At 34.8% G+C, this 26,111-nt stretch overlaps 3 protein-coding genes across 6 annotated transcripts; 2 read left to right on the plus strand and 1 right to left on the minus strand.

Annotated features, from left to right (window-relative positions):
• Window positions 1-1,066: 1,066 nt before the first annotated feature.
• On the minus strand, window positions 1,067-11,048 carry LOC148309404 (cytochrome c oxidase assembly factor 5). 4 transcript variants are annotated; one of them, XM_088260135.1, is made up of 5 exons: window positions 10,918-11,002; window positions 6,029-6,228; window positions 5,716-5,881; window positions 4,454-4,555; window positions 2,998-3,161 (listed from the first exon to the last, which is right to left on the minus strand). In XM_088260135.1, the coding sequence occupies exons 3-5, from the start codon at window positions 5,821-5,823 to the stop codon at window positions 3,108-3,110; spliced, it is 264 nt and encodes an 87-aa protein (XP_088116261.1). In that variant the 5' UTR covers window positions 5,824-5,881; window positions 6,029-6,228; window positions 10,918-11,002; the 3' UTR covers window positions 2,998-3,107. The 4 variants fall into 4 exon arrangements, with proteins under 4 accessions (XP_088116264.1, XP_088116261.1, XP_088116263.1 ...); XM_088260138.1 differs by lacking the exons at window positions 2,998-3,161; window positions 10,918-11,002 and adding an exon at window positions 1,067-1,204; XM_088260137.1 differs by lacking the exon at window positions 6,029-6,228 and having other exon boundaries at window positions 3,002-3,161; window positions 10,918-11,048.
• CysRS-m (cysteine--tRNA ligase-like protein, mitochondrial) lies at window positions 6,782-9,505 on the plus strand. The gene is made up of 2 exons (XM_088260134.1): window positions 6,782-7,750; window positions 8,640-9,505. Exons 1-2 carry the CDS (start codon window positions 6,970-6,972, stop codon window positions 9,434-9,436), a joined length of 1,578 nt encoding a protein of 525 aa, XP_088116260.1. The 5' UTR covers window positions 6,782-6,969; the 3' UTR covers window positions 9,437-9,505.
• LOC148309406 (transmembrane protein 39A) lies at window positions 10,769-25,251 on the plus strand. The gene is made up of 8 exons (XM_088260133.1): window positions 10,769-11,117; window positions 14,952-15,290; window positions 16,162-16,301; window positions 17,810-17,908; window positions 18,436-18,658; window positions 19,235-19,374; window positions 20,256-20,421; window positions 21,589-25,251. Exons 1-8 carry the CDS (start codon window positions 10,869-10,871, stop codon window positions 21,850-21,852), a joined length of 1,620 nt encoding a protein of 539 aa, XP_088116259.1. The 5' UTR covers window positions 10,769-10,868; the 3' UTR covers window positions 21,853-25,251.
• The last annotated feature ends 860 nt before the right edge of the window (window positions 25,252-26,111 follow it).

Genomic DNA, 26,111 nt, shown 5'->3' on the forward strand with positions numbered 1-26,111 from the left:
AATGGCGAGTACGGCCTTAAAAGCAAATCATAACAAAAAAAACTAACAAAAAAATATATAATCACTTCCCTAAACATATACTTTTATCAAAAATGTATTAAAAATAACATTTTCCCTCAATTCATGGAGTCTAAATTTGTTGTAAATGGTGCTATGATGGTGAAGGGTAGTATTGTTTGCATGCTGTGTTAGTGATTGTCCTGACGAAGAGACGGGTACGTCTCGAAACCGGTAGACATAAAAATCTCGGTGAGTGGTTACATACTAATTTTATTAACATTTTTGTAAAAAAAAAATGTAAAAATGACTAACCACAAAGTAAATGCTTTAAATATTAATGATATTGAGAAAAAAACAAAAGAAAATAAATGAAGCTATTTTCGTTCAGGAGAAATATCGGATAAAACAAATTCAACATATAAAAAAAGATTTTTTTCACTCTAATATAAATTATTCTTGCCGTCACGTAGCGCTAGTTTTTTTTTCTTTCCTTACAGATTTCAACAAAATTAGTCTTGTTTTTTATATCAATTTTTTACCCGACAAACAACTGAAAATTCCCCTTTATAATTTTTAGAATATCTTTACATTCTGGTATTAGCAACCCAAAATACTTCCTTGATAAATAATTACTCCATAAAATTTTATTAGGCCAAGGCAATTTTCATATATTTGAATCTGCATTTTCATGTGTATCTACTTATTTTTAACAAGTAGTATTTTTCGAGTTCTGTTTAAGTAACATGCCTATTTTAAATAGGCGATATATTCATATTCCCCAAGAACAATAACACACTAAGGACGGGAAAGGTATTTTTACCGGTTCGGTCGATTGATGCTTAAGGACGGGAAGGGTATTTTTACCTTCTGCGCCGGCGTTCTTTCCAGGTCAGAAATGAAGATATTACATATGAATATTATGTATCAATCTCTTTGTTAGGGTTTTACCTATATGTATATAATTATCCATTCCCGTCGCCAGCGGTCCACAGGCGTAAAAAACATCCGTCCTGAGTGTGTTAATATGTAACAAAATACACGGAAAATATTCAAAGAAATAAAACAATTATCATTTTTATAATTACATTTAATAACAAACTTACATTTAAAACTTGATCTAAAATAAATATTTGATAATGAAAATATTGACTCTATTTATCTGCTAATATCCTTTGGTGCCTCTGAATCTCCTGCGATTGTCAAGCTGGAAAATAAATAAATAAATAAATTAGAAAACCAGGGATTGAATTTTGTACTTCATCATCTCATCATTAATCGTCATGACTCCTAAGCTAGCTTTGGGATAGCCTCTAACCCTAGATTACAGGACAGTCGTAAAATTTACGACAGACATCCAATCTGTGGTGAGCACCGAAGCAACACATGTAAAGAATGTAGTGACAATTAGCATGTATCTTTAGTTTTTTACCGGTATTTTATGTTTGTATTTTATGCAATGTTCTCAGAATACATTTTGCACTTATTTTAAAATGTTTTTAGAAAAAAAAAATGTAAAATGTTTTTCTTTTATGATAGTCCTGTATTAAAGTGTATTGATACAAGTCCCATGGTCTACAGATTATTGTAATTTTTGATTATTAAAATATAATAAAATATGAATATATTATACATAAATACATATTATTCATTTTTATTTATTGATTTGGCGTTTAATTTGTAGAATTCCATTTTAATTTATGCATTAATTTTAAATCAAACACAGATTTTTTGAGTCTACTAAGTTGTATTTTATTAACAAAAACACATAAAAAATCATATTGTGACAATTGTTTCGCCTTGTTAGGGCAATATCAAACGAACATTCGTTTGATATTGCCCTAACAAGGCGAAAAAATTGTCACAATATGATTTTTTATGTGTTTTTGTTAATAAAAATACAATTTAGTAGACTCAAAAAATCTATGTTTGATTTAAAATTAATACATATTATTCATATTGTAGACTACTTTCTTGGTGAACATAATTCCCAGGTAGGTGGTTTAAAAAGTGTTTTTTAAACTGTTGGCTGTGACCAGTGGGACCACTTCCTAGAGATCAAAAGTCATAGAAATGGCGAGAAACCACTTCATCAGCTGTAGTAAGTAGTATTAGAGACTTCAACCTCAATCTCCACATGAGAATTGTATGTATGGTGTAACATCTTTTTATAATGATTAAAGAAGACTTGTTTTATACCACTTGAGTTTTATTAAAGACTACATGTTTCAGAAGTTATACTTCCATCATTCAGGTCTGTATAGTAACATAAAACAAGTGTTTTCTTTAATCATTGTAACATGTCTTACCACAAAGTTAATGCCGAAACAATAAACAAAACATCTCTTTATTGTTTTTTGTATGGCGCCCTAAGCTAATTATGGATTCAAAGAAAACTAAAGTATTAGAAATATGGTTCTATAGAAAAATGCTCATATAACTACTATGGTTGAGTATCATGGGTTGAAGGTATTTGAAACTAATTAGTTTTTAACCGCATTAGAAAAAAGAAATAATTTATAGACTTTAATTATGTCTACTGACTACACTTGTTGTCTCCTTTCTTTGGTATTTTCAAATTATCAAAATACAATTTACATTGTATCTGCCCCCATAGTTAACGCTTTTGTCTAGCTTGGATGATAGTTTTGGTTGAATTGAAATATGATTTTTCACATAAATATCACTCTGGGCTGGTAACTGAAGCGCAGGACTGAACACCTTGCCTTTTCAACATCAATGCTCAGGTTAACACTGCATGGATTCAATGCAGTGCTCTCTCCACGATTGGGTGTGGATAAGAATGATGATAATAATCATACAAAACTTGAGTCCTCTGATAGGTGAGTTGTCCACGTCTCATTCTCAATAACTTTATCTAATATGTACATATGTATGTATATTTAGTTAATTTCTACTATTCCCTTGTATTTGTTTGATTTCTGTTTACAAAACACTAGTGTATATGTTTATTTTTATAATTAAAACAATCACATTGTTCACAAAATCATTTTATTAAAATAAAATATTCATTAACAATGCCAAATTTGCCAGAAATAAAAAAAAAAGTAGTTGCATTATTTTATTAGAGTGAAGGGGGAACGCGCCGTTTAGGTACTTTCCTTGGCTTCTGGAATTTTCCCACTTCGCCATGGTATAAATCCCTAGATTATCAACAATAAAAAATATTAACGACAATTTTATAAAGTGTAAATGGGAGGTAAAACGTATTACCTATTTAAAAAAAATAATAAAAAATTAACAAAATAAACTAACCTTTACCATTACAGCTTTTAAACACATTTGCAAAAGCAAAAAACTAAATTTCATACAGTTTGATAACATCTGAAGCAGGGTTTAAAATGGAGAATTTCATCGATCAGAGGAAAATTTAACAAACCAAGGTAAAAAAATCTAAAATGTTATAATCTGGAGAGACAAATAAGTTGTTTTGTTAAAAAATTTCAATGTCAGCAAAACAGGCAGCTAAAAATTCTAAAAAAGTAATTATTTTTTAACTTGGATTTGAGCATTTGGATTTACAATGCTTTACCTACAGATATTACGGAGCGCTATGGTTTCTATACCAGAGTGATATTTGCATGAATCTAACAAGCTGAAGCAGAATTCCAGATTGTTCTTATTCATTAGCTCTATCTGAAGCTATAAAATAAACAGCAATAGACACCAACAAATACAATGACAGATAATAAAAATAAACCATAAAGTCGTTAAATGCAAATGTAAAACTTACCTACCACAGGTGACGGAGAAAAAAACATTGATACATCTCATATTAGAAGTTTTCAATTCTTGCTTCTATTAAACTAATTTCTGTTGTCGTTTATGTTTCTATTAATGCATTTTTTAACCCATTGCAACACAAAGCGGGCGAAACGCCGGCAAGATCAATTTGTCACAGTCTCCCACAAAGTCAACGATTTTCTAGGTGTCATTGAAGTGATTTTTTTACACCAAAACTGAATGACAATAACTTTATTTAAAAAAATGACATAAGTATATTTCGGTTACTGATTTCATAATAAAATGTAATTTGTTATAAATTTTTATTAAACACAGATTTTTGAGTCTACTAAGTTATTTTATTAACAAAAACACATAAAAAATTACTATTGTGACAATTGTTTCGCCTATTTATGGGATTTTCAAATGAATGTGAAACATTTGAATAATATTAACAAATTGAATAGTGTGTTGTATGAACAGATTGTCATCTTTATTGGTGGATGGGCTAACTAGACTTTTCTTATGAGACACTCATTTAAATTAGAAAATGTATATCTAGAAATCACATATACAAATTTACAGACACCAAAGCACCAACCTCTGACTTGGAAGTTCTCGAGTGTATCACAGTGACCACAACCTAACTAATGTTAAACAAATTTGTGAGTAATGCAAACAAATTAAGAAACCTTTTGTGCGTTATACTTACTATGGACCTCTTGCATTCAAAGAATGTCTTTCGAAGCGCTTGACATTCCTGAGGAACAGAGCCATCATTTACATTCAAACATTCGCGGGGAGTTTTCTTAAACTGAAATAAAAGAAAGTACACATATTAATTTATTTAAGCAATATTGTAAAACAGTAAAACCTCGATATAACGGACCTCGATATATAAAGGATATAAAATCCGGTCAGTAAATATTGTATCCATTTTCGTAATTTTAGAGAGTTGATTATAAACAAATACAATAAACTTCAAAAGTGCAAACAAAACTTTGTTTCCTTTTCAAAACAGGATTACCAAAAGCAAGCGCGTCGATATCAAACAGCAACGTCACTTCACGAGTGTCCGACACACGATTTTTACTTCAGTCACATTTGTTGTCGAGTGTCCTACATATTTACTGTCACGACAATAAACAGAATTTCGTTTGTGTTTTGTATTGTTTATATCTATAGAATTGATATTTCAAAAAAAAATCATTGATGAAAAATTCAAGGACTTTTAGCTTTAACTGACATCCCCTCCCCCAAATTAGTCCCTTATATAGAGGTTTTATTGTAGCTGTGAAGAAAAGATTATACTTTAGTGACAAGAGATATTCGCCATTTTTCGAACTGCAAAATGCTTTTTTTTTATTTATTTATTAACACATTGTTTTCGGGCAGTTTTTTCATCAACCCTAATTATACTCGGACAGTCTGCCGTCTGACCCTCAGTTTACTAATCACAAGTAACCGCATACCCAATTACGGTCTGTACAATGTTTTTTGGCATCTCTTGCGGTCTATTAAAAATAAGCAAATAGAACGCTTTTAAGCAAATCCTGCTCTCTACCAATAGTATGTAAAATACGCTTTTAAGCATTTCCCGCAAACAATGTATTAACGTATCAGTAAAAATTGTACACTCAATTTAATGACCACCATTTGCAGTTTAGTAATGTGAACCTTATAGCGATTTAGTGTTGAAGGTGTCTGTAAGGCCCTGTAATATTAAACTTTGCAAGCAGTTAAGAACTTTGGAAGGAATAAAGATGGCCGCCACAGAATTTTTTTTTAACAAAAAGGAAGTTTGTGATGCCTTGAATTCGCCATAATACTTATTTTTTTGTGACAGAACTCCATTGGTCCTACCCAACGGCGGATGGAGAAGGATATTAACAGATAATGTTGATAAAAAATAAACTTATTCAAAACACATTTCATTTTTATGGCATACTAGTGTTAGAGCTCAGGTTTTCTTACCGTTTTACAGCATTCAGATGCCAATAAACACATCTTGAGATCTGCTCTGACCCCGGCACAGATTGACTTGTCAGACAGGACCTCTTCCTCTTCCGAATATTTCATCATATTTGCAGATTTCTGTTAATAACTCCTTATCACAGTAATAATTGTATCTCCACAAAAACTGAAATGAAAATTAGAGGTTAGAAAGTTCATAATATTTTTAGATATGTCACACACATGTATTTAAAATATTTACTGACGAATACGCACCGAAATTTCACAATAATTATGTACATTCTATAAAATCAGTTATAATTCAGTAATTTACCTGTGAAAATAAAGCAAACGAATGACACCGACCACCGACAATTTGTTTTGATAATTATCGCACGAGTCATTTTTCATAGGTAAAATCAGTCGTACTCCTATATTGGTGAAACCCGTTCAATGGAACCGGGTTGTAAAAATGATCAAATGAGTCATTTTTCGTATTTTTGTTATTTTAGAATAACCCTTTTTCTCCCCTAACTGCAAAATAAGACACAACCGAATTAAAAAAAAACTACTAAGCCTACCCGGAAGTTTTCAACCGACGTTTTCCTATTTCAGAGTTCCGAATGCATGAATCCCATACCAAAACTACTGACCAAAACAAACGTTTTTATTTTCCGTGCGGAAAATCTTCGGGATCGTAATTTTGTGAGGTTCAAGAATACATCACCCCGTTTTTTTTATAACTATTTGTTTTTCTTTATATTAAAAAGAGAATTTTTTGGATTAACCTAACGTTCCTAAAATTCTAAAATCTAACATATCTAAGTTCCAAATTAGACTCACATTTTATAAGTTTTAAAGTTTTTTCCTCATTCGCAGCACGGTTACTCTTTATGATCAAAGTTATTATAAATTATATGTAATTCTCGAGTGAATTTTTTTGGCAAAAACGCGCTTCTAAAAGAGGAAAGCAGATTTCATTTTCATAATGAGATCGGGTTCGAAATGTAAAGATACGAATCACAAAGTATAATATCAGGTGATCGGGTTCTGTATAAGATTCGGTACCAACGCAAATTTAACATTTGACATTAAATTATAACCTCAAAATGTCAAAAACAGGCCTTACTTCGTTAACGTTTACCACTGTGTGCTGATTTCAAAATAAATTGTTTGGTGAAAAACCATGGTTTAAAACTGAAGAATAAATATAACTTTAATCAGTAAAGACGTTATTTAAATTTGCTGCAGTATTTTACTATACCACCACTAAATATGAAATTTCTGAGGTTGCCGGTAAAAAGGTTACGTTCTAAGTATCCCTTTGATCAAATTAAGTTCCAATCGACTGTAAGTCATGGGGAATGGCAGCGACCCTCAGGTGTAGATACGGGAATATCCGTATACAACTGTATAGCAAAGGAAAAAGTCCCTTTGATATTAAACAATAACTTGGCGACTTGGTATTCCTGCGGTCCTACTGTATACGACTCAGCTCATATAGGCCATGCCAGCTGCTATGTAAAATTGGACATAATACAGCGAATATTAACCGATTTCTTTCACATTAATCTGATTACTTCTATGGGAGTCACGGATATTGATGACAAAATCATAAAACGAAGTCAGGAATCTAAAAAGAAACCGGAACAGATCGCCGAAGAGTATGAACTAGAGTTTTGGAAAAATATGACTGATTTAGGAGTCTCAAAACCAAATATAGTTACGAGAGTAACAGAACATATTCTTACAATAAAAGATTTCATAGCGGAAATTGCCAAAAAAAATCTCATATATATTGGAGAAGATAAATCGGTATATTTTGATACAGCAGGGTACGGTGATTATGGAAAGTTACAAAAAGCGCAGGAAGCCCAACCTGATGCCGACTCTATAAACAAGAAGTGCTCGGCTGACTTTGCATTATGGAAGGCCCAGAAACCCGGGGAAAAGTACTGGGCATCTCAATGGGGAAATGGCAGACCTGGCTGGCATATAGAATGCTCCGCCATGGCTTCATGGTTGTTTGGTAAAACTGTCGACTTCCATGCTGGAGGTGCTTATTCATTTATTTGTTTGACGAGTTATTATTTTATTACATATTGATTCTAGAAACTACAAAGGGGATACTTATGTAAAATGTGTGTATTACTCTAACCCCTAAACTGGCTAACCATTACGCCGGTTACTCCAGGGGTGAGCAGAGAGTATAGAACCCCACGCTAATCAAACAATCTTTGCCTCTTCCACATGAATGCATCTCCTCATACATAGCCGCCAATTATTTTGACTCCTGACCTGACCATATTCAAGTGTTTGATTATACTTGATCATGCCAATTTTTCCTCTGGTTCTATTTCCTACTACATTCGCCTCAAAAATTTGCTTTACTATTCTTTCTTTACTCATTCGTTCCACATGACTAAACCATAAACCATTCTTCCTTCAAGAAATATTCCTTTCCTTTCTATTTTTCTGTGGAGTGTTATTTATTAATTTTCATTATATTTTTTTAAACTTACACAGAACATCTTTCAACCAACCAAAAACAGACTAGCGAGCTGTTTTTTTTTTTTTTTGAATTACCTAACGTCCAAGTGACTCTGAAATCTAGCTACGGCTTATGCAACACCGTTTATCATGTCCCTACTCAGGCTTCAACTTTAAAAGTTTCATAGCCTATGCCTACTTGTGAGTGGATTTACTCTTTATGTTTAAAGTTGCTATAATTTCATGTAATTCATGAGTGAAAATTCTAGGCAAAAACACTCGCTAGCGAGCTGTTCAAAAGTTTGTGCCTTATACAGCCATTTGTAATTAGAGGGCACCTAGGTCAGATTACATTTAGACTTCTATTATGTATCTTGATATATGGCCTTCGGAAGTTATCTAATGTCTGCGGGTAGTAAAACTAATAATATTGTTCAATAACATTTTTGTTACAGGTATAGATTTACAATTTCCACACCATGAAAATGAAGAAGCCCAATCATGCGCTTATCACGGTAATAAACAATGGGTCAACTACTGGCTGCACACTGGACACTTGCATTTCACGGGAGACGTAAAAATGTCCAAATCACTGAAAAACACAATGAGTATCGACACCCTCCTAAAGAATCATGATGCCTCCACTTTCAGAATGGCCTGTATATTATCACATTACAGAAACGGAATGGATTACTCGGATGCCATGATGAAAAATGCCAAGGCTGTTCTGTTGAAGCTAAAGTATTTTGTTGAAAGTTGTTCCGCTTACATGAATAACCATACAAGCAGCTGTGCTATTGATGAAACCAAATTACTCTCAGAACTTGAAAATACAAAAACTGCCGTCAACACGGCACTCAGAGATGATTTCGATACTGCTAAATGCATAACTTCTATTATTAATCTTGCTTCCCAAACCACCAACATGCTAACTACCAAACCTCCTCTTAATGCAAGCTCTGAAGAATTTAAACCCGTAGCAATTTATCTTATCTCACAATACATCAAGAATACTTTGAACTGCTTCGGTCTATCTTTAGATAAAATACAAACCAAAGAGAGCAGTGTGGACCTTGAATTGATCAACGCTTTTGTCAAATTCAGACATGCAATTAGAATAAAAGCCATGGAGTCAACAAACCCTGAATTCCTTCAAGAATGTGACAACCTCAGAGATGTGCTTAAGGTTTATAATATTAAAATAAATGACAAGGCCAAAGGAAATACACCATCTTGGATATTTGCCAAATAAATGTAAATATATTTTAAATATGTATCTCGCATAATATTGCTTAGGAATAAAAATATGGTTATTTCTTTTTGTTGTTGTTTCATTTTAGTTTAGCATCCATGCTGTTAAAAAAAAACTCACTGTGTTTCATATGCATACTAAATTATATATTTCAACACCGTAAAATTAGAGGATACTGAATTACTGCAATGTTAAAGAATGGAAGCAAGGATGTGTGTTTTTGTCTGTTTTTATTTTTATTTTCTATAAATTTGTATTCTTTATACGTATATATATTTATAATTGTGAATTTTCGAAGAAACATAGTCTGATAATTACAGCAAGTGAAAGCAAAATATACTGATTTATGTTATAGCTGACAGAAAAGGCCAAAGTGAGATTTTAAACAAAATGTTTAAGGTTTTATTTTTATTATTGTTCAAATTAGAGATCTTCCTGTATTTCTCATAACATTTTGAGCAAAAAGTGAAGAATTGAGGGGGGCCTTAAACTTTGAACTTTCTCTGATTACAGCTTTACGACTCACCTCTCACCTGTTACTATCTCGTATTGAAATTACGGATAAGTGATATTGATATACTCTTTTACATTATACAAATATTTAATATATCGCTCACTCCTTTCAAGAACGTCATAAATCAAAAAACTTAATTTTTCAGTAGAACGTTTTTAAAGTTTAAAAATATAACACAATTTATGAAAAATAAATATCAAGCTACTTACTAAACTTTTTACTGTGCAACAGATCTTTTTAGGTAAAACCTGAAGGTTTTTTCTCCATTTGAAAAATATTTAGAAAAACTAACTAACTAACCATCACGCCGCTTCCCCGCAGGGGTAGGCAGAGAGAATAGAGCGCCACACCACTCTGTCCTTGCAAACATTCTTCGCCTTTTCCACGTTCATGCATCTCCTCATACATACCCGCTAAAAATATTTAGTATGTTTAAAAAAAATAATTAAACAATACCCTTTATTCAAAATGCAAAAACAACATTTTCAGCCCTGTAGCGGGTAAATATAAGGTTAAAAATATGCCTCTTTTGCTGGGATATAGTACATTTTCTGGGCAATCCGAAAACATGCACAACTGAAAATTGTCGATTTTTGATTTATGACGTTCTTGAAAGGAGTGAGCAATATGTTAATTAGTGCTTTCGTATTGGTAGAAAATGAATCCTGCAATAATTTGTGAGTGAGTCGCCTAACTTATCCCATTTTTCCCACGTAAAGAAAGTTGCAACATTAAAAATACATTAATATATATCTCATTTTTCAACACGAAATATTATTTTTAGCAGCAACACTGTCTTATTTTTGTCTTTTCTCGTTTGACGTGTGAGAGGTGAAGTTTGTTTTCGCCGAAGTTTTCACGTGTTATGGACAAGGGGTGAACGAGATTGAATATCAAAAACGTTTTAACATGTGAGTGATGAGTTGTACGGAAAATGAAAGCGGACCTCTTGTTAAGTATATCCTACCGGCGGTATTCGGCGGGTTGACCCTGCTCTTGGCCAAGCGTTGGGCCAATATTCAGGCGCCTCAAATATCGGCAAGCGGAGTGTCGAGGAGGCGTCGCATCGTGAAAGACCCCCTCGTCAGGCGACCTTTAATTCTCAACAGTTCAAAAGTTATGACACAAACGTCCAATTCCAAAAGGGTGGAATCGACTATTAGAAAGGTGATGTATTTTAAAATCTACAATTTTGCGCAATGAACACAGCCACAAATCAAATGTCAAATTGTTATCAACATCTTGTCAGTTGGTACTTATCTGTGATAAACATAGTCACGCTGATTAATTAATATTTTTAGTGATTTTTTTCGGACGTTTTTATAAATTATTACAGTTCACAAAACCTAATTTGAAGATAAACTATTTTAGACTTTCAATTTTCCAAATCAAACCTTAAGAAATATAATTTTCTAAAACATCTTTTTCTCGACGTACATAGTTCCTTTGATATTTTTTAAGGTAAATGCACTTTACTAACAATATTTCCACATCATCCAAGTGATTAAAAATTGGGCTTTCAGTAGCCCGTATATCAACCAAGCTTGTACGAGTACGGGTATGCAAATCCGTGTGCCTTAGCAATTACTGCCATTTTCCTCATTCCAATTCGATTCATTATAAACTAGGTAATACTATAACTAAAACTGAGTATAGACTCACAAACTATACATTCATACATGAAATTTAACTGTTTATTTTTTGTATCTTTTATAATTTATTACACTTTGATATAATTTATTGTGTCAATACTGTATGGGCGCTTGTCCACTAACCAGAATTTTACCTTCCGGCAGTCCAGTTTTGAAAAATGAAAGCGACTACGACAGTTTAGCGTGATCGAATTTACGCGCAACGTGTTCACGCACCGATCAAGAGCTCCGATCCGAAGAAAGATGGACAAAAGCACAAGCCAATCATCGTTTTACAATGCTAACTGACGTGCCGGATGGTAAAATTCCGTGTAATTCTGTGTAGTGGACAAACGCCTTAAGGGTTCCTTTAATTTGACTCATTGTAAAATAGCTCCTTAGTGGAGAGACCCAGATTAATGAACAAGTATTTGGAAATTTTTCTAGGAGATGCGTGAATGTGGAAGAGGCGAAGAATGTTGCAAGGACAGAGTGGTGTGGCGTAATGGTTAGTTAGTTAGCACTTTAGTGTAGGTACATGGTTAAAGAATGTGTAAGAAAACACTGACCTAAACCCTGTAAATTTTGTCCGCCTCCCTAGTGTAGTGGTCAGCACGTTCAGCTACCGTGCTGGAGATCCCAGATAAGATTCCCAAGAGGGTCAAAATTAATATTAGTGATTTTTCAGCTTATATTTATCTAATATGATCCTGGACTAGAACCCGAAGCATAAGGCTGATCACCTTTACCTATTACCCTGGATTGGTACCTGAAGCGGAAGGTTGATCACCTTTCCTTTGTGTATTCAATGATCAAGATAACACTGCTTCTATACAATGCAGTACCCTATGCAACATCGGGTGCAGATAAGGGTTTGAATGAATTAATGAAAACCCTATAGATACTCGTACTTATATTAAGCATTATCGATAAAATTAAGAAAGGTGTGTTGAGATGGTTTGGACATGTGGAACGAATGAGTGACGAAAGAACGGTAAAACAAATTTATGAGGCGAATGTTAGTGGGAAAAGAAGCAGAGGAAGACCGAGAAAAACATGGCACGATTAGGTATGCCAAATACTTGAAAGTGGTCAAGTTAAGAGTCGTAACAATCGGCGGGTATGTATGAGGAGATGCATGAATGTGGAAGAGGCGAAGAATGTTTGCAAGGACAGAGTGGTGTGGCGCTCTATTCTCTCTGCCTACCCCTGCGGAGAAGCGGCGTCATGGCTAGTTAGTTAGTTACTCGTACTTCCATATTCCTCTTCATCTTTATTGAGATGTCAAAAATGATCTAAAAATAACTCCATAATCCAGATTTGTGAACAAGGATTTGGACTCAAAATGTTGTATTTTTAAGTAACATAAGAAAATAACTTAAATTTATTAATAAAATTGAGAATGAAGATTCGGGCTTTGGTTCCATTGTCAGGTATAAAAATAAAATAATAAAAATATCAAAAACTATAAGTGTTTATATTATTTACAAAAATACTTCAATTTCATACTATTTATGTGTGCCTAAGCGGCTCATTATTAGAAATGGGTATCAAATTGTGGTAGAGTGGGTTCAAACAGAGAAACTATGAACGAGAGTCCATGACGCTAACCATGGTACCACACGAGCCTGCGATATGTGCAATGTAATGCTTAATGAAATAGACATCAATAATGTTTCTTTTAATACGTTTAAGAGAAATATTGTTAATGTTTATTTGACTATTTGATAAAGAAAATTTCTATTATTAGATAAAAACATGTCATGTAAGTTAATTATATAGTTATACTTTTATGTATACGACAGTTTATTTTTTATTTTTAGATTACTTAAGTGATATTCGGTAGTAAGTTTTCTAGGGATGGAAAGATTGATAAAGACATAGAAAGGAGAGTGAATGCTGGGAACAGAGTGAATGGTGCACTAAAATCAGTTTTAGCAAATAAAAATCTATCAGCGGAAGCTAAACTGGCAGTACACAATGGAGTTCTGGTTCCAACCCTTATGTATGGAAGCGAAGCATGGAGTTGGCAAAAGAAGGATGAAAGCAGACTGAATGCAGTCGAAATGCGATCCCTCAGACGAATGTGTGGCAAAACGATGTTTGATAGATGTTCGAATGATGAAATAAGGAAAGAATGTAAGGCTGACATAAGCATTATCGATAAAATTAAGAAAGGTGTGTCGAGATGGTTTGGACATGTGGAGCGTATGAGTGAAGAAAGAACGGTTAAACAAATTTATGGGGCGAATGTAGTTGGAAAAAGAAGCAGAGGACGACCGAGGAAAACTTGGCACAATCAGGTATGTCAAATACTTGAAAGCGGCCGGGTCAGGAGTCGTAATAATCGTCGGGTATGTATGAGGAGATGCATGAATGTAGAAGAGGCAAAGAATGTTTGCAAAGACAGAGTGGTGTGGCGTTCGATTCTCTCTGCTACCCCTGCGGGGAAGCGGCGTGATGGTTAGTTAGTTAGTTACTTAAGTGAAAACCTGTAAATGTAATTAATTTTTATTTATTCTTTTATTATATTATGTTATTTTTGTGTATCGTAGTCGTACAGGAGAAAGTGACCAACTACCAAAACGCAAAATGTTCAGGAGGGCCATTTAACTCACTTTTGCTTGCCAAAAAAATAAACACCAATGCAGTTAGTCATTTTAAACAAGTCAATATATGATACTACCAAGTTTAAAATCCTTTGGGATTTTGTTCAGGGCAATATTAAGCTAGTAAGATGTCAAATAGTCAATGATCACATTTTTGTAAAACAATGCACTTGGTCACTTTCTCATGTATGACTATGATATCTCCTAACCCTTATCCGCACCCCAAAGGTGCATAGGGCACTGCATCGTATAAAAGCAGTGTTATCTTGATCGTTAAATACACGAAGGAAAGGTGATCAGCCTTTCGCTTCAGGTACCAGTCCAGGGTCATATTAAATAAATATTTGACTGAAAAATCAATAATATTTATTTTGACCCTCTTGGGAATCGAACCCGGGATCTCCAGCATGGTAGCCTAGCGCGCTAACCACTACACTATGACTATGATATAGTTATACTTTTATGTATATGACAGTTTATTTTTTATTTTTAGATTATTTAAGTGAAAACCTGTAAATAGAATTTCTTTTTTTTAAAATTTTATTAAAGTATGTTATTTTTGTATATATTCTTTTGGTTTTCCAATAAATATTTTAAAAAAAAAATAATAAAAAAACAACCGGACATATTATATTATATGACATAAAAAAATAAATATCAGTTATATTACATGCATAAACGAGAATTTTTCCCATGTAATTGAATGAAAACTCCGTAAATACCATATTCTTCATCATCTGTGTTTGTCTTTGTCCGCCCAGACTTGTACGCCGTTCCTGGTGAGCGAGGAGGAGGCGCTGAGCATGGCGCCAGGTGGGCGCCGGGCGCCGCGCGCGGCGCGCCACTCGCCGCCGGCGGCGCCGCCCGAGCCGGCCAAGGGCGCCGGGCCTGCGGGCCCCGTGGGGCAGACGCCCGCCGCGCCGGCCTGCGAGCTGCCCTGCGCGCCACGTCACATCCCCTTCCCCAGCATCCCGGGCGACGGGGACCTGCTGTTCGAGGCCATGATGTTCGCCTTCACGGCGCTGGCGGCCGGCAGCCAGTTCCTCAACCTCTACAGGACCGTGTGGTGGCTGCCGCACTCTTACACTAGTCAAACTATGGTAATCACCAACAAATTCTGTCATATCGCTCACTCCTTTCAAGAACGTCTCAAAAAACTTGATTTTTCAGGAGAACGTTTTAAAATTTAAAAATATAATGCAATGTATTAAAAATAAATATCAAGACACTTATTAAACTTTTTACTGTGCAACAGATTTTTTGAGGTAAAGCCTGAAGGTTTTTTCTCCATTATCTCAGTTTTGCATTCTTTCCTTACATCACCATTCCAACATCTATCATACATCATTCTAACTCTTATCCGCACCCAATGGTGCATAGGGCACTGCATCATATAGAAACAGTGTTATCTTGATCGATAAATACAAGAAGGAAAGGTGATCAACCTTCCGCTTCAGGTACTAATCCAGGGTAATATTAAATAAATATTAGAGTGTAAAATCACTAATATTTATTTTGAACCTCTTGGGAATCGAACCCAGGACCTCCAGCATGGTAGCTTAGCGCGCTAACCACTACACTATGGAGGTGGACATCTACCATACAATGTTTTACAAAATTATAACTTAAATGACAATAATAGAACATCTTATGTATTAATTTAAAATCAAACACAGATTTTTTGAGTCATTCAATCATTCGTTTGATAATGCCCTAACAAGGCGAAACAATTGTCACAATATAATTTTTTTATGTGTTTTTGTTAATAAAATACAACTTAGTAGACTCAAAAAATCTGTGTTTGATTTAAAATGAATACATTAATTAAAATGGAGTTCTACAAATTAAACGCCAAATCAATAAATAGAACATCTTCGTCTTTTGACCTTCATCTCCACCAAAAGCATTGACCCACCAAACTGTGGAGGAGTGCAATACCGAGCTACAATTGCCGTGTTGTGATAATTGCAGAATTTCTACTTGGTTGACCGCCACCTGGTCCTGTTCATCCTGGTGGTGCTGGGTCGGAGGTTGCTCTTCAGCCTGATCACTACTGCAGCAGAGGCGGTCACTCCCGCCAAAATCCTTCCCCTTGTCATACAATCCTTGAGGTAACAATTCCACCATTTTTTTTCATTGTCAAAAACCGTATTAATCCAAACCTTATTTTATGACATCTCATCAAAGATGAAGAAGAATATGAAAGTCTAGGCATTTACGGGGCTGACGACCGTCATAGGCTGGTTTAAGTGATCACTTTGCACACGTGTAACATTCACCAATTCTACCCATTATTGACAACCACACTACTCAAATTCACAAATACTCAAATAATATGAAAATAACTCCTGTAATTGGAGATAATCCAGATTTTGTGAACAAGTGTTTGGACACACTCAAAATGTTGTTTATAGAACAACTAAAATTGGAAAATTACTGATATTTACTGAAAACTTCGTAGCATTCTCCCCAACTAACAAAACATTACTTTCATATACTTGTAAAATACTCGTAGAATATGGAAGTTTGGGCATTTACGGGGCTGACGACCGTCATAGGCTGGTTTAAGTGATCACTTTACACACGTGTAACATTCACCAATTCTACCCATTATTGACAACCACACTACTCAAATTCTTGGAAGTTCTATATGAGTTCTATATAAGTTCTATGAACTAATTTAGAAACCTTGTTCTTGAATCACTAGAACTTCAAAACTAGAACTTCAGAACTTAAAAACTAATCTTTGTACTAATCTTTATGTTTCTGTGGTTAACTATAATCGGCTTGTTTAATGTATATTCTTTAATGTTTTGTTTTACAAATGTTGCTGTTAATAACCCAAATAAATAAATAGAGAAAAAAATTCAATGCTCATCTGTACAATGTTTTTTGGAGTCTCTCGCGCTCTACCAAAAGTAAGCAAATAGAACGCTTATAAGCGTCTCCCACTCTCTACCAACAGTATGTAAAAGACGTTTGTAAGTGTTTCCCGGAAACAATAATATTATTTATTATATCAGACACTGGATAAATCTCCCTACGGATGATATCGCTCTCTCCTTTCAACAGCGTCATATATCTGAAATCTTGATTTTTCAGGAGATCATTTTTAATGTTTAAAAATATAATGAAATGTATTAAAAATAAATATAAATCCACTTATTGAACTTTTTTACTGTGCAACAGATCTTTTTAGGTACAACTTGAATGTTTTTTCAACATTTGAAAAATATTAAGTATATTTAAAAAAATAATTAAACGATACCTTTTCTTCAAAATGCAAAAACAACACTTTCTGCCCTGTAGTGGGTAAATATTGAGTTAAAAATATGCCGCTTTTGCTGGGAAATAGTACATTTTCAGGGCATTCCGAAAATATGCACAACTGAAAATTGAAAATTATTGATATATGACGTTGTTGAAAAGAGTGAGTGAAATAAGTAAAGCCAGCCAAATGTCTGGTCGTAAGCCCAGGGATGCTAAGACTTCCAAGTTCTTTCATATAAAAAGAACAATAGATGTTTCGTATGTATCAAGTTGAGACCCTTATTACAAATCTTATTTCTTAAAAATTTATCTTCGACGTATCTACATTTTATAGTGATTTATTTTGCAGGTTTACAGTGTTTGGAATAATGCTGTGCACCCTGGGATGGTGCACCTATCATTTGATACAAATCCATCCCATATTAAGCATCTTTTATCTCTGTTATCCGTAAGTATTTTTTTTTCTATAGTTGCCTTATATGTATTATATTTAATACCAACCATTATTTCACTTAATTGACATCCACATATATTTACATCCTCTGAAACAAAACATTTATTTTTAAATTCTTTCAGACTCTTTTCATTCTTCATACATTCAGGCAGTATGAGTTGTTTATATTTATATTTTGTATATTAAATGCATTGATAACTTTGTGGTATGGTAATAAAAAACTCTCCTTACCATACATTATTTAATTTGTGTAATACATATGTACCACTTTTTTAACACACAATATTTTGTTTCCTAGCTTGGTTTATGGTACCAATCTTCTTCAGCATTTTTATTATGTATGATAACATTTTTTGTGAGAGTTCCCTATGAACTAACACAGATCTGATGTCGGATAAGTCCTCACCCAGGCTCCTGCAACGCACCTCAAGCTGTTCTCTTTGAAAGCTGAAATGGGGGTAGCGAAAAAGTTCTCAAAATAATCCCGTATGGTTGTCTCTATCTATCCGCTATGTCCACAGGGCCAGCGTGTACCTGCTGCTGTTTGGGTGGCAGCTGAGCCCGCTGCTGCAGGTGGAGGCTGGCGCGGCGGGCGCCCCGCACTGCTGCGCCGCCGCCGCGCCGGCCGTGAGGCATGAGGTAGAGCTGCTCAAGGCCGACTTCAACCACCGCCTCAAGCAGGTCATCTTCAGCTCTGTGGTCGGGGCCTACTACTCCAGTTACGTGCCCTGGTGCTTTGCGCAGGTACAGGCTACTCAATGCATTACTTTCAAAAGACATTATGCTTTCAATTTGTATATATTGTACATACATATATTCCAGTTTTTCGCAATCAGTATGCCGTGAGCCGGATACAGTTGTGCCAAAACATTGTGTAGTTTGTAAGATTAAAATGTCATTAGATTTAAGTTTTATACTTACATTTCTTGGTGGAACTGCATCTTATAGAATAAAATAACAACTACATATATAGTTTTTCCGCATGAATTTTATTTGACCAGCGACCGGGTTTCGTTGTAACCGACATCTTTTTGACATGTTATTTTATTTAGTAATTTCAGGTGAATATTCTTTAAAGTAATACAGAAGAAATAACTTCTCAATCTTTATGTTGGTAGTGGTTACATATTAAAAAAATATGAGTTTTTAAAACATTGTAATATGTTGATGAAATATGATTAATTGCAATCAGTATTTTTTTTTTGGTAAAAAAACTATGCATAAAAATATTACGTTGGTACTGTGGCTGTTAATGCGGGAATTCAATCCCATCCCCTGTCTTGAAGCTTTTTTTTACAGATTTATTTTCTTTTATTGCAGCCGTTTTTATATTTTGACGTCTACCGAGTGATCCGTCACCTTGCGCTCGTGTGGTTGGGGCTGTTCACCCACCACGCCACGCACTGCCTGTCTGCGCGCTACTGCGATCACCTCCATCGCGCAGCGCTACACCTCGGAAAGTAAGTCCACAGTTAATAAATTAATGAAAAGTTATACTACTTCAGCCTTCTTGCTGTGACCTGTATTGAACAAAGGCCTCCCTCTTGGACTTGCACAGTTCTCTGTTGGACGCGACTCTCTTCCAGTGCAGGCCCGCCACTTTCCTTATGTCATCGGACCATCTTGTCTGCGGTCTACCCACGCTTCTACGTCCTGTTCTAGTCGAGCACCTTTTTCGTCCATCTATCCTCAGACATGCGTGCCACATGACCTGCCCAGTTCCACTTCAGTTCCGCGATTCTTTGAGCCACATCTGTTACCTTGGTCTTTTCCCTTATCCAAACATTGGTTTTCAAAGTTATACTCTTATTATTCTCCTTATAATAGAGTATAGATTGACATCTTATATAGGCATGAATCGAAGAAGTGAAAAGCTGTGAACATTCGACCCACATGTTAACGGCGGCTCATAAATGGTGGATGGCGGCAACTCGAAATATTCGGCTACTTGTCGCATACACTATCTCTAATGGATCTTTATGCTCATTAGTTTAATCCGTTAATCGATCATCACTTGACCAATGACAGCGGAAAACTTTATAGTCAAATAAACAAACACTAAGATGCACTACCCTGTCTGGCACCGAGGGTAATTCTTCTCTCGGTGAACCAGAGACTGGGAATGTGACAGGGCCAACTTGAAGCAAAGTGAAGCGGAGGAAAGAAGTTTGTCCGAGGTCGTAGGACCCACAACCTGAGGACCGCCCTTGAGGTAGTATTTTACGAAAATGGCGCTATATAAGTTATCCGAATTTATTATTAAAAAGAGACCTGACCCCGACTGTTTGGGATGGAGCCAGGAAGAAGATTCTCCTCATACCTTTGTTTGCTTTCTCTCCAGGTGGGTGAGGGGTGGGTCCATGATGCTGCAGAGTGGGGATAAGGGTTGGTGCCAGCGCACCTTGTGGGCATCTGGGACCTCGGTGCGACACGGCCGCTCGTTCTACACGGCCCGCGGATGCATGACCGCTGCCGAACCGGGCAACGATATGCACACGCGCTTTTACGTGAGTACTAGAAGATAATCTAGCAAACTGCACATGAATTAAATCTTCTGCCGTAATACACATTTTTTTTTTTAGCAAAATACAGTTTTTGATGCCATCCTTGTTCAAGCAAAAGTGACCCTTTTCTGCCTGAAATATAGTTCTCAAAAATATTAAATATTTAACTTCAAATATTATAAAATCAGACGCAATATAGTAAATCATATATTTTTTACCATAGAGATGTTTTTTTAAATTTTTATATCTTAACCTTTCCTTCAGGAATTTCACAGAATAGTTAAATAAATCAAGTCATTCACATAAATGAGTTACACAAAATAAGTACTTGTACAATGATTAAAGAAAACACTTCGTTTTTTACCACTTGAGTTTTATTATAGACTACATGTTTCAGAAGTTAAACTTCCATCATTCAGGTCTGTATAATAATACAGTTATTATACAGACCTGAATGATGGAAGTTTGACTTCTGAAACATGTAGTCTTTAATAAAACTCAAGTGGTAAAAAACGAAGTGTTTTCTTTAATCATTGTAACATGTCTTACCACAAAGTTAATGCCGAAACAATAAATAAAGTACTTGTACTATTCCAATTACAAAATTCTAAATTTGTCAAAATTCCTGAAAGAGGGATTTACCCTTACTTTTCCCAATGAGCTGTACTTTACTTATATGTACAGTAAAATTCCTTTTTTTTTGTTTTTCAAGGAACGTCCACAGCAAAAAATATATTTCATTAATTGATTCGACACACTTTATGGTAATATCTATCCATTTTTAATTTAAGTTTTACTTAAATTAAAAATGGATAGGTATTATATTTAAACTACTGTTTCATAAAATCCACTGTGACCTTTGGTTTCGATGCATTCTGCACCATTTTACGGTGTTTGAAACTTTTACGTCCATATGATGTGATTTTATACTCGTTACGAAGAAAATGAAGCATTAGTTCGTAATTTTAAATTATTTAATTAATTACATTTACGCGAGCTAAGTTTTCTTGAAATGTGCAGTAACTGGCAAATTGTTAACACAATATGAAATAAGAATGAGGTATTCTGTATTTTTTTTTTAAGGTTTGCAATTTCTCGAAAACAACACTTTGTACAGTCACTGCCCAAATGAAAGACGCGGAGAAAAGTATAATGTGTATTTTTTTCCAGACACTGTTCCACAACCCGTCCTCCATCCTGTGCGTGCTGCTGTGCGTGCAGATATCACTGGTGCTGCTGCAGCTCTTCCTGCTGTTCAACACCACCGAGTGGCACCACGTGCTGTCCCTGGCGCTGCTGCTCTTCTCCAACTACTACACGCTCTTCAAGCTAGTCCGGGACTACCTGGTCACCTGGAAGGTCTACCAGGCCGAGTTCACCATTCAGGACAAGGCGATCCTCACAGCCACGCAGCCCATGGCCACCGCCAACTGACACTCATTCTATATGCACTAATTTATTTATAAGACTTATTGCAAGACAGGACCCCGCAAGATGGACCCCAAGAATTCTACCTTGGAGACCTTGGGAAAACAAAAAAGGTGTCGGAAGACATCAAAAGAGATGGTCTGACGACATTGTCCCTGTGGGGGGTAGAAACTGGTTGCAAGCATCAACCAACCGGAGGGAATGGAAAGAAGGAGAAGAGGCCTATATCCAGCAGCGGAGGTCAGAGGGCTCATAAAGAAGAAGAAGAATTTATTTATTTGATGGACGAAAAAGTTGTTTAGAACAGGACGCAGAAGCGCGAATAGGCCCCAAACAAGATGGTCTGATGATATTTAAAAAGTGACATGCCTGCACTGGAAAAGAGTCGCGTCTAAAGGTGGGGACTGACCTCCACATTTCGTCATAAGGTAACATTCGCAGCGAGCATCCGACTTCGGATGGAGCACTCGGAACGAGCAGCTCAGCTCACTGTACTGACTATACGAATGCTCGCATCGCAACGTGTTACCTTACGATGAAATGACTCCGGTCAGTCCTCACCTTAACAGACAACTGTGGAAGTCCAAGAGGGAGGCCTTTGTTCTTTACTGGACACAAGAAGAAGGCTGAAGTAAAGTAATAAAGTAGTAATTTATTTGTGATGTGATAGTGGCCGTGCGAATAAAGAGACGATGTAAAATTTTGCACTCAGCCGTGAGATAATGTTTGAACTTTGGAGAAATATACAAAAATAGGGTTTTATAAATAATAATTATTTCTTTGACATCCCAACATAGATGAAGAATATGGAAGTTTGGGTATTTACAGGGTTTTACGACCGTCATACGCTGGTTTGCCGCTTACAGTCTTAGGCTGTAAATACCCAGACTTCCATATTCTTCTTCATTTATGTTGAGATGTAAAAAATTTATACAATAACTCCTTATTCATTCAAACCCTTATCCGCACCCCACTGGTGCATAGGGCACTGCATCATACAAACGCAGTGTTATCTTGATCGTTAACACACGAAGGAAAGGTGATCAGCCCCCCGCTTCAGGTACCAGTCCAGGGTAATATAGAATAAATATTAGAGTGGAAAAATCACTTATATTTATTTGACCCCCCCTGGGAATCGAACCCGGGACCTCCAGAACGGTAGCCGAGCGTGCTGACCATTACACTACGGAGGCGGACAACTAATAACTCCTTAAGCGGAGATAATCCAGATTTGTAAACAAGTATTTAAACACAATCAAAATATTGTAAATAATTATTTTGACACTCCCCATGATATTTATTAATTTCTTTTGTATGTTACGCCTTCGCAGTGTAGTGGTTAGAGTGCTTGGCTACCGAGCTCGTGTCTGAGACTTCATAGTCTCGGTTTCAAATCAGAGCCAAAATGAATATAATATTTATTTAATACTACCCTGGACTGGTACCCTAAGCGCAGGACTGATAACTTTACCTCTGAGAATAGTGATCATGTTAACACTTCCTCTTTTTCTTCTGTAGCCTTCTGTCCTCCACTGCTGGATATAGGCCTCTTCCATATCCTTCCATGTTTTCAGCCAATTTCTATCCCCCACAGCGGCTATGTCGTAAGGCCATCTTTTTGAGGTCTTCCAATGCCTCTTTTATTATCCCAAGGTCTCCATCTCAAAATTTTTGGGGTCCATCTTGCAAGGTCATATCTTGCAACATGTCTCGCCCATCGTCACTTGAGTCTGATATCCTTGCGATCTTAGTCTTGCGATCCATGATATCCACTATTTTGGTTCTGCTCCAGATTTCTTCGTTTCTTAGTTTATCCCTCAGACTTAAACCAAGCATGGTAGTTGTGTTCTTGAAAAGAATTCCTAGTCGGTTTTATGTGTTTTGAAATCACAAAGGAATACATTTATTTACGTTTGAATTGAAACTAGGATTTGATTTTGAACAAAGTTATGATGGGTTTTCAAAAGCTTGCAAATTTTGACATTATTTTAAACCGTTGAATATGTTAAAAAAAATAGCGAGTCAATGATATTAATGTATAAAAAATTATTTGTATGACTTCATATGCACTTGCACATGTATTTATGAAATTAGCAAACTTCTTTAACTACATATATGGAAAATTGATATTGCATTTCAACTGTTGAATCATTTTCGGAATGGATTTTAAAATGACTTGAAATTGCGTAAAAAATTCACCTTTCTTCACTGCATTGATGTAATGGAGTGTCCAATGCACCATTGGGTGCGGATAATAGTTACAAGTATAATTATCCTGCAAAATTGCTTTTGTGTAGTGAGAGTCAAACATGCGACAATTTTTTGAAGATTTTACTGTCAAATGTTTTTCTGTGTAATTTACGAAAATGCACATTATCATCCTCACAATTTTTCTCACATCTAAATCTAAGGAATGTTTATACTGAGTGAAATACCCACCCAAGGTACATATATCGCTCACTCCTTTCAAGAACGCCATAAATCAAAAAACTTGATTTTTCAGGAGAATGTTTTTAAAGTTACAAAATATAATACAATGTATTAAAAATAAATATCAAGCCACTTATTAAAATTTTTACTGTGCAACAGATCTTTTTAGGTAAAACCTGAAGGTTTTTTCTCCATTTGAAAAATAGTTAGTATATTTAAAAAAAATAATTAAACAATACCTTTTCTTCAAAATGCAAAAACACCACTTTCTGCCCTGTACGGGTAAATATTAAGTTAAAAATATGTCGCTTTTGCTGGGATATAGTACATTTTATGGGCATTCCGAAAACATGCACAACTGAAAATTGACGATTTTTTATTTATGACGTTCTTGAAAGGAGTGAGCCATATGTACTTTTTATTAGTTCCTTTTACATACTTATTCATGCCTGCTTCGTTTAGTATGTAATTGCAGATCTATATGTAGTACATCTGCATACCATTATGTAAAATAGGAATAGGAAATTTCACAAGGGATGTACCATTTTTTATTTTAAATGTGTGCTCTCTTATTTAGTAAATTTAATAAAAAAAATTAAAACACTACATTTTATCAATGAAAAATCTGCACAGGGTGATTTAAATTTAATAACATACATCAAATTTATATTTTATCGGCATTTTTAAAGTAGAATCCATTGCAAGTGTGTTTCCACTTATCGGACCAGTCTGAAATGCCTTTTAATAGGTTAAAGAACTAATTCATCAAATAAGTCAAAATTCGAAAGGTGTGATTAAAGAAATTAATGTTAATTTTTTTATAAACAATGATCTGAAGTATGGGATAAATAATATTTAGTACATCATCATCTCTTTATTTACACATCCATAGGTGTATTATTAATATTTTATATTATCTCTATTGATGTGACAATGTTTAATTACAGGAATATATAAATTAAACACTTTTTATATTAGAATGTCTTTTATTTACAAAATTAAACAACGACATAAAATTATATTTACAAAACATCTTTACTAATTGTATTATGACCTACTTCCTTAGACAAGAGTTGTATTGTACTACATCTATTCACTCGGAACAAAATACAAAAGTGGTCCTTCAAACATGGTTTCATAAGGACTTTTTTATAATATCAACCAAAGTATATATATATATATATGTAGTACAAACCAACTATGTATCAGCCAATGAGAATCTACTACGAAACATCTATATGTATAACATTTTTAAACAGGTAATTAGTATATTATTTTTTGACATCTCATCAAAGATGAAGTAGAATATGGAAGCTGGGCATTTACGGGGCTGACGACCGTCATAAGCTGGTTTAAGTGATCACTTTACAAACGTGTAACATTCACCAATTCTACCCATTATTGACAACCACACTACTCAAATTCTTAGATGTTTATATTTGAACCAATTTTGAAACATTATTCTTGAATTACTAGAACTTCACTAGAGACATCTATTGGTGATAATAATAATATGAAAATAACTCCTGTAATTGGAGATAATCCAGATTTTGTGAACGAGTGTTTGGACACACTCAAAATGTTGTAAAGGTAATTAGCACACTAATTGGACACAGTATACTGAATAGAGACGACAAATAATTTTAGTTCAATTAATTATATATCAACATTAAAATGAATATTTTAGTCATGGTTTGGTTGAATTTATGATAGGGAGTTTGTTTAGATTTTGTAATTTTGTAAACCTTATATTAATTTCAACTATTGTAAGTTGATGCTGAATATAATAAAGCTTTTAGTTAGTTTGAAATTGAGGGAATGAAATTAAAAAATAA

Source organism: Brachycentrus maculatus, unplaced genomic scaffold (genome assembly GCF_059751285.1).
Source record: "Brachycentrus maculatus isolate JH-2025_06_01 unplaced genomic scaffold, ASM5975128v1 h1tg000124l, whole genome shotgun sequence".
Taxonomy (NCBI): domain Eukaryota; kingdom Metazoa; phylum Arthropoda; class Insecta; order Trichoptera; family Brachycentridae; genus Brachycentrus; species Brachycentrus maculatus.

Excerpts from the sequence above, each read along its gene's own strand:
- LOC148309404 (XM_088260135.1), bottom strand. The coding sequence starts at position 5,823 with ATGATGAAATATTCGGAAGAGGAAGAGGTCCTGTCTGACAAGTCAATC. Across the intron at positions 4,556-5,715 it reads CATCTGAATGCTGTAAAACG|TTTAAGAAAACTCCCCGCGA; the intron begins GTAAGAAAACCT and ends CTTTTATTTCAG. Across the intron at positions 3,162-4,453 it reads TTGAATGCAAGAGGTCCATA|GGATTTATACCATGGCGAAG; the intron begins GTAAGTATAACG and ends TTGATAATCTAG.
- CysRS-m (XM_088260134.1), top strand. The coding sequence starts at position 6,970 with ATGAAATTTCTGAGGTTGCCGGTAAAAAGGTTACGTTCTAAGTATCCC. Across the intron at positions 7,751-8,639 it reads TGTCGACTTCCATGCTGGAG|GTATAGATTTACAATTTCCA; the intron begins GTGCTTATTCAT and ends TTTTTGTTACAG.
- LOC148309406 (XM_088260133.1), top strand. The coding sequence starts at position 10,869 with ATGAGTTGTACGGAAAATGAAAGCGGACCTCTTGTTAAGTATATCCTA. Across the intron at positions 15,291-16,161 it reads CTTACACTAGTCAAACTATG|AATTTCTACTTGGTTGACCG; the intron begins GTAATCACCAAC and ends TGATAATTGCAG. Across the intron at positions 19,375-20,255 it reads GCAGCGCTACACCTCGGAAA|GTGGGTGAGGGGTGGGTCCA; the intron begins GTAAGTCCACAG and ends CTTTCTCTCCAG.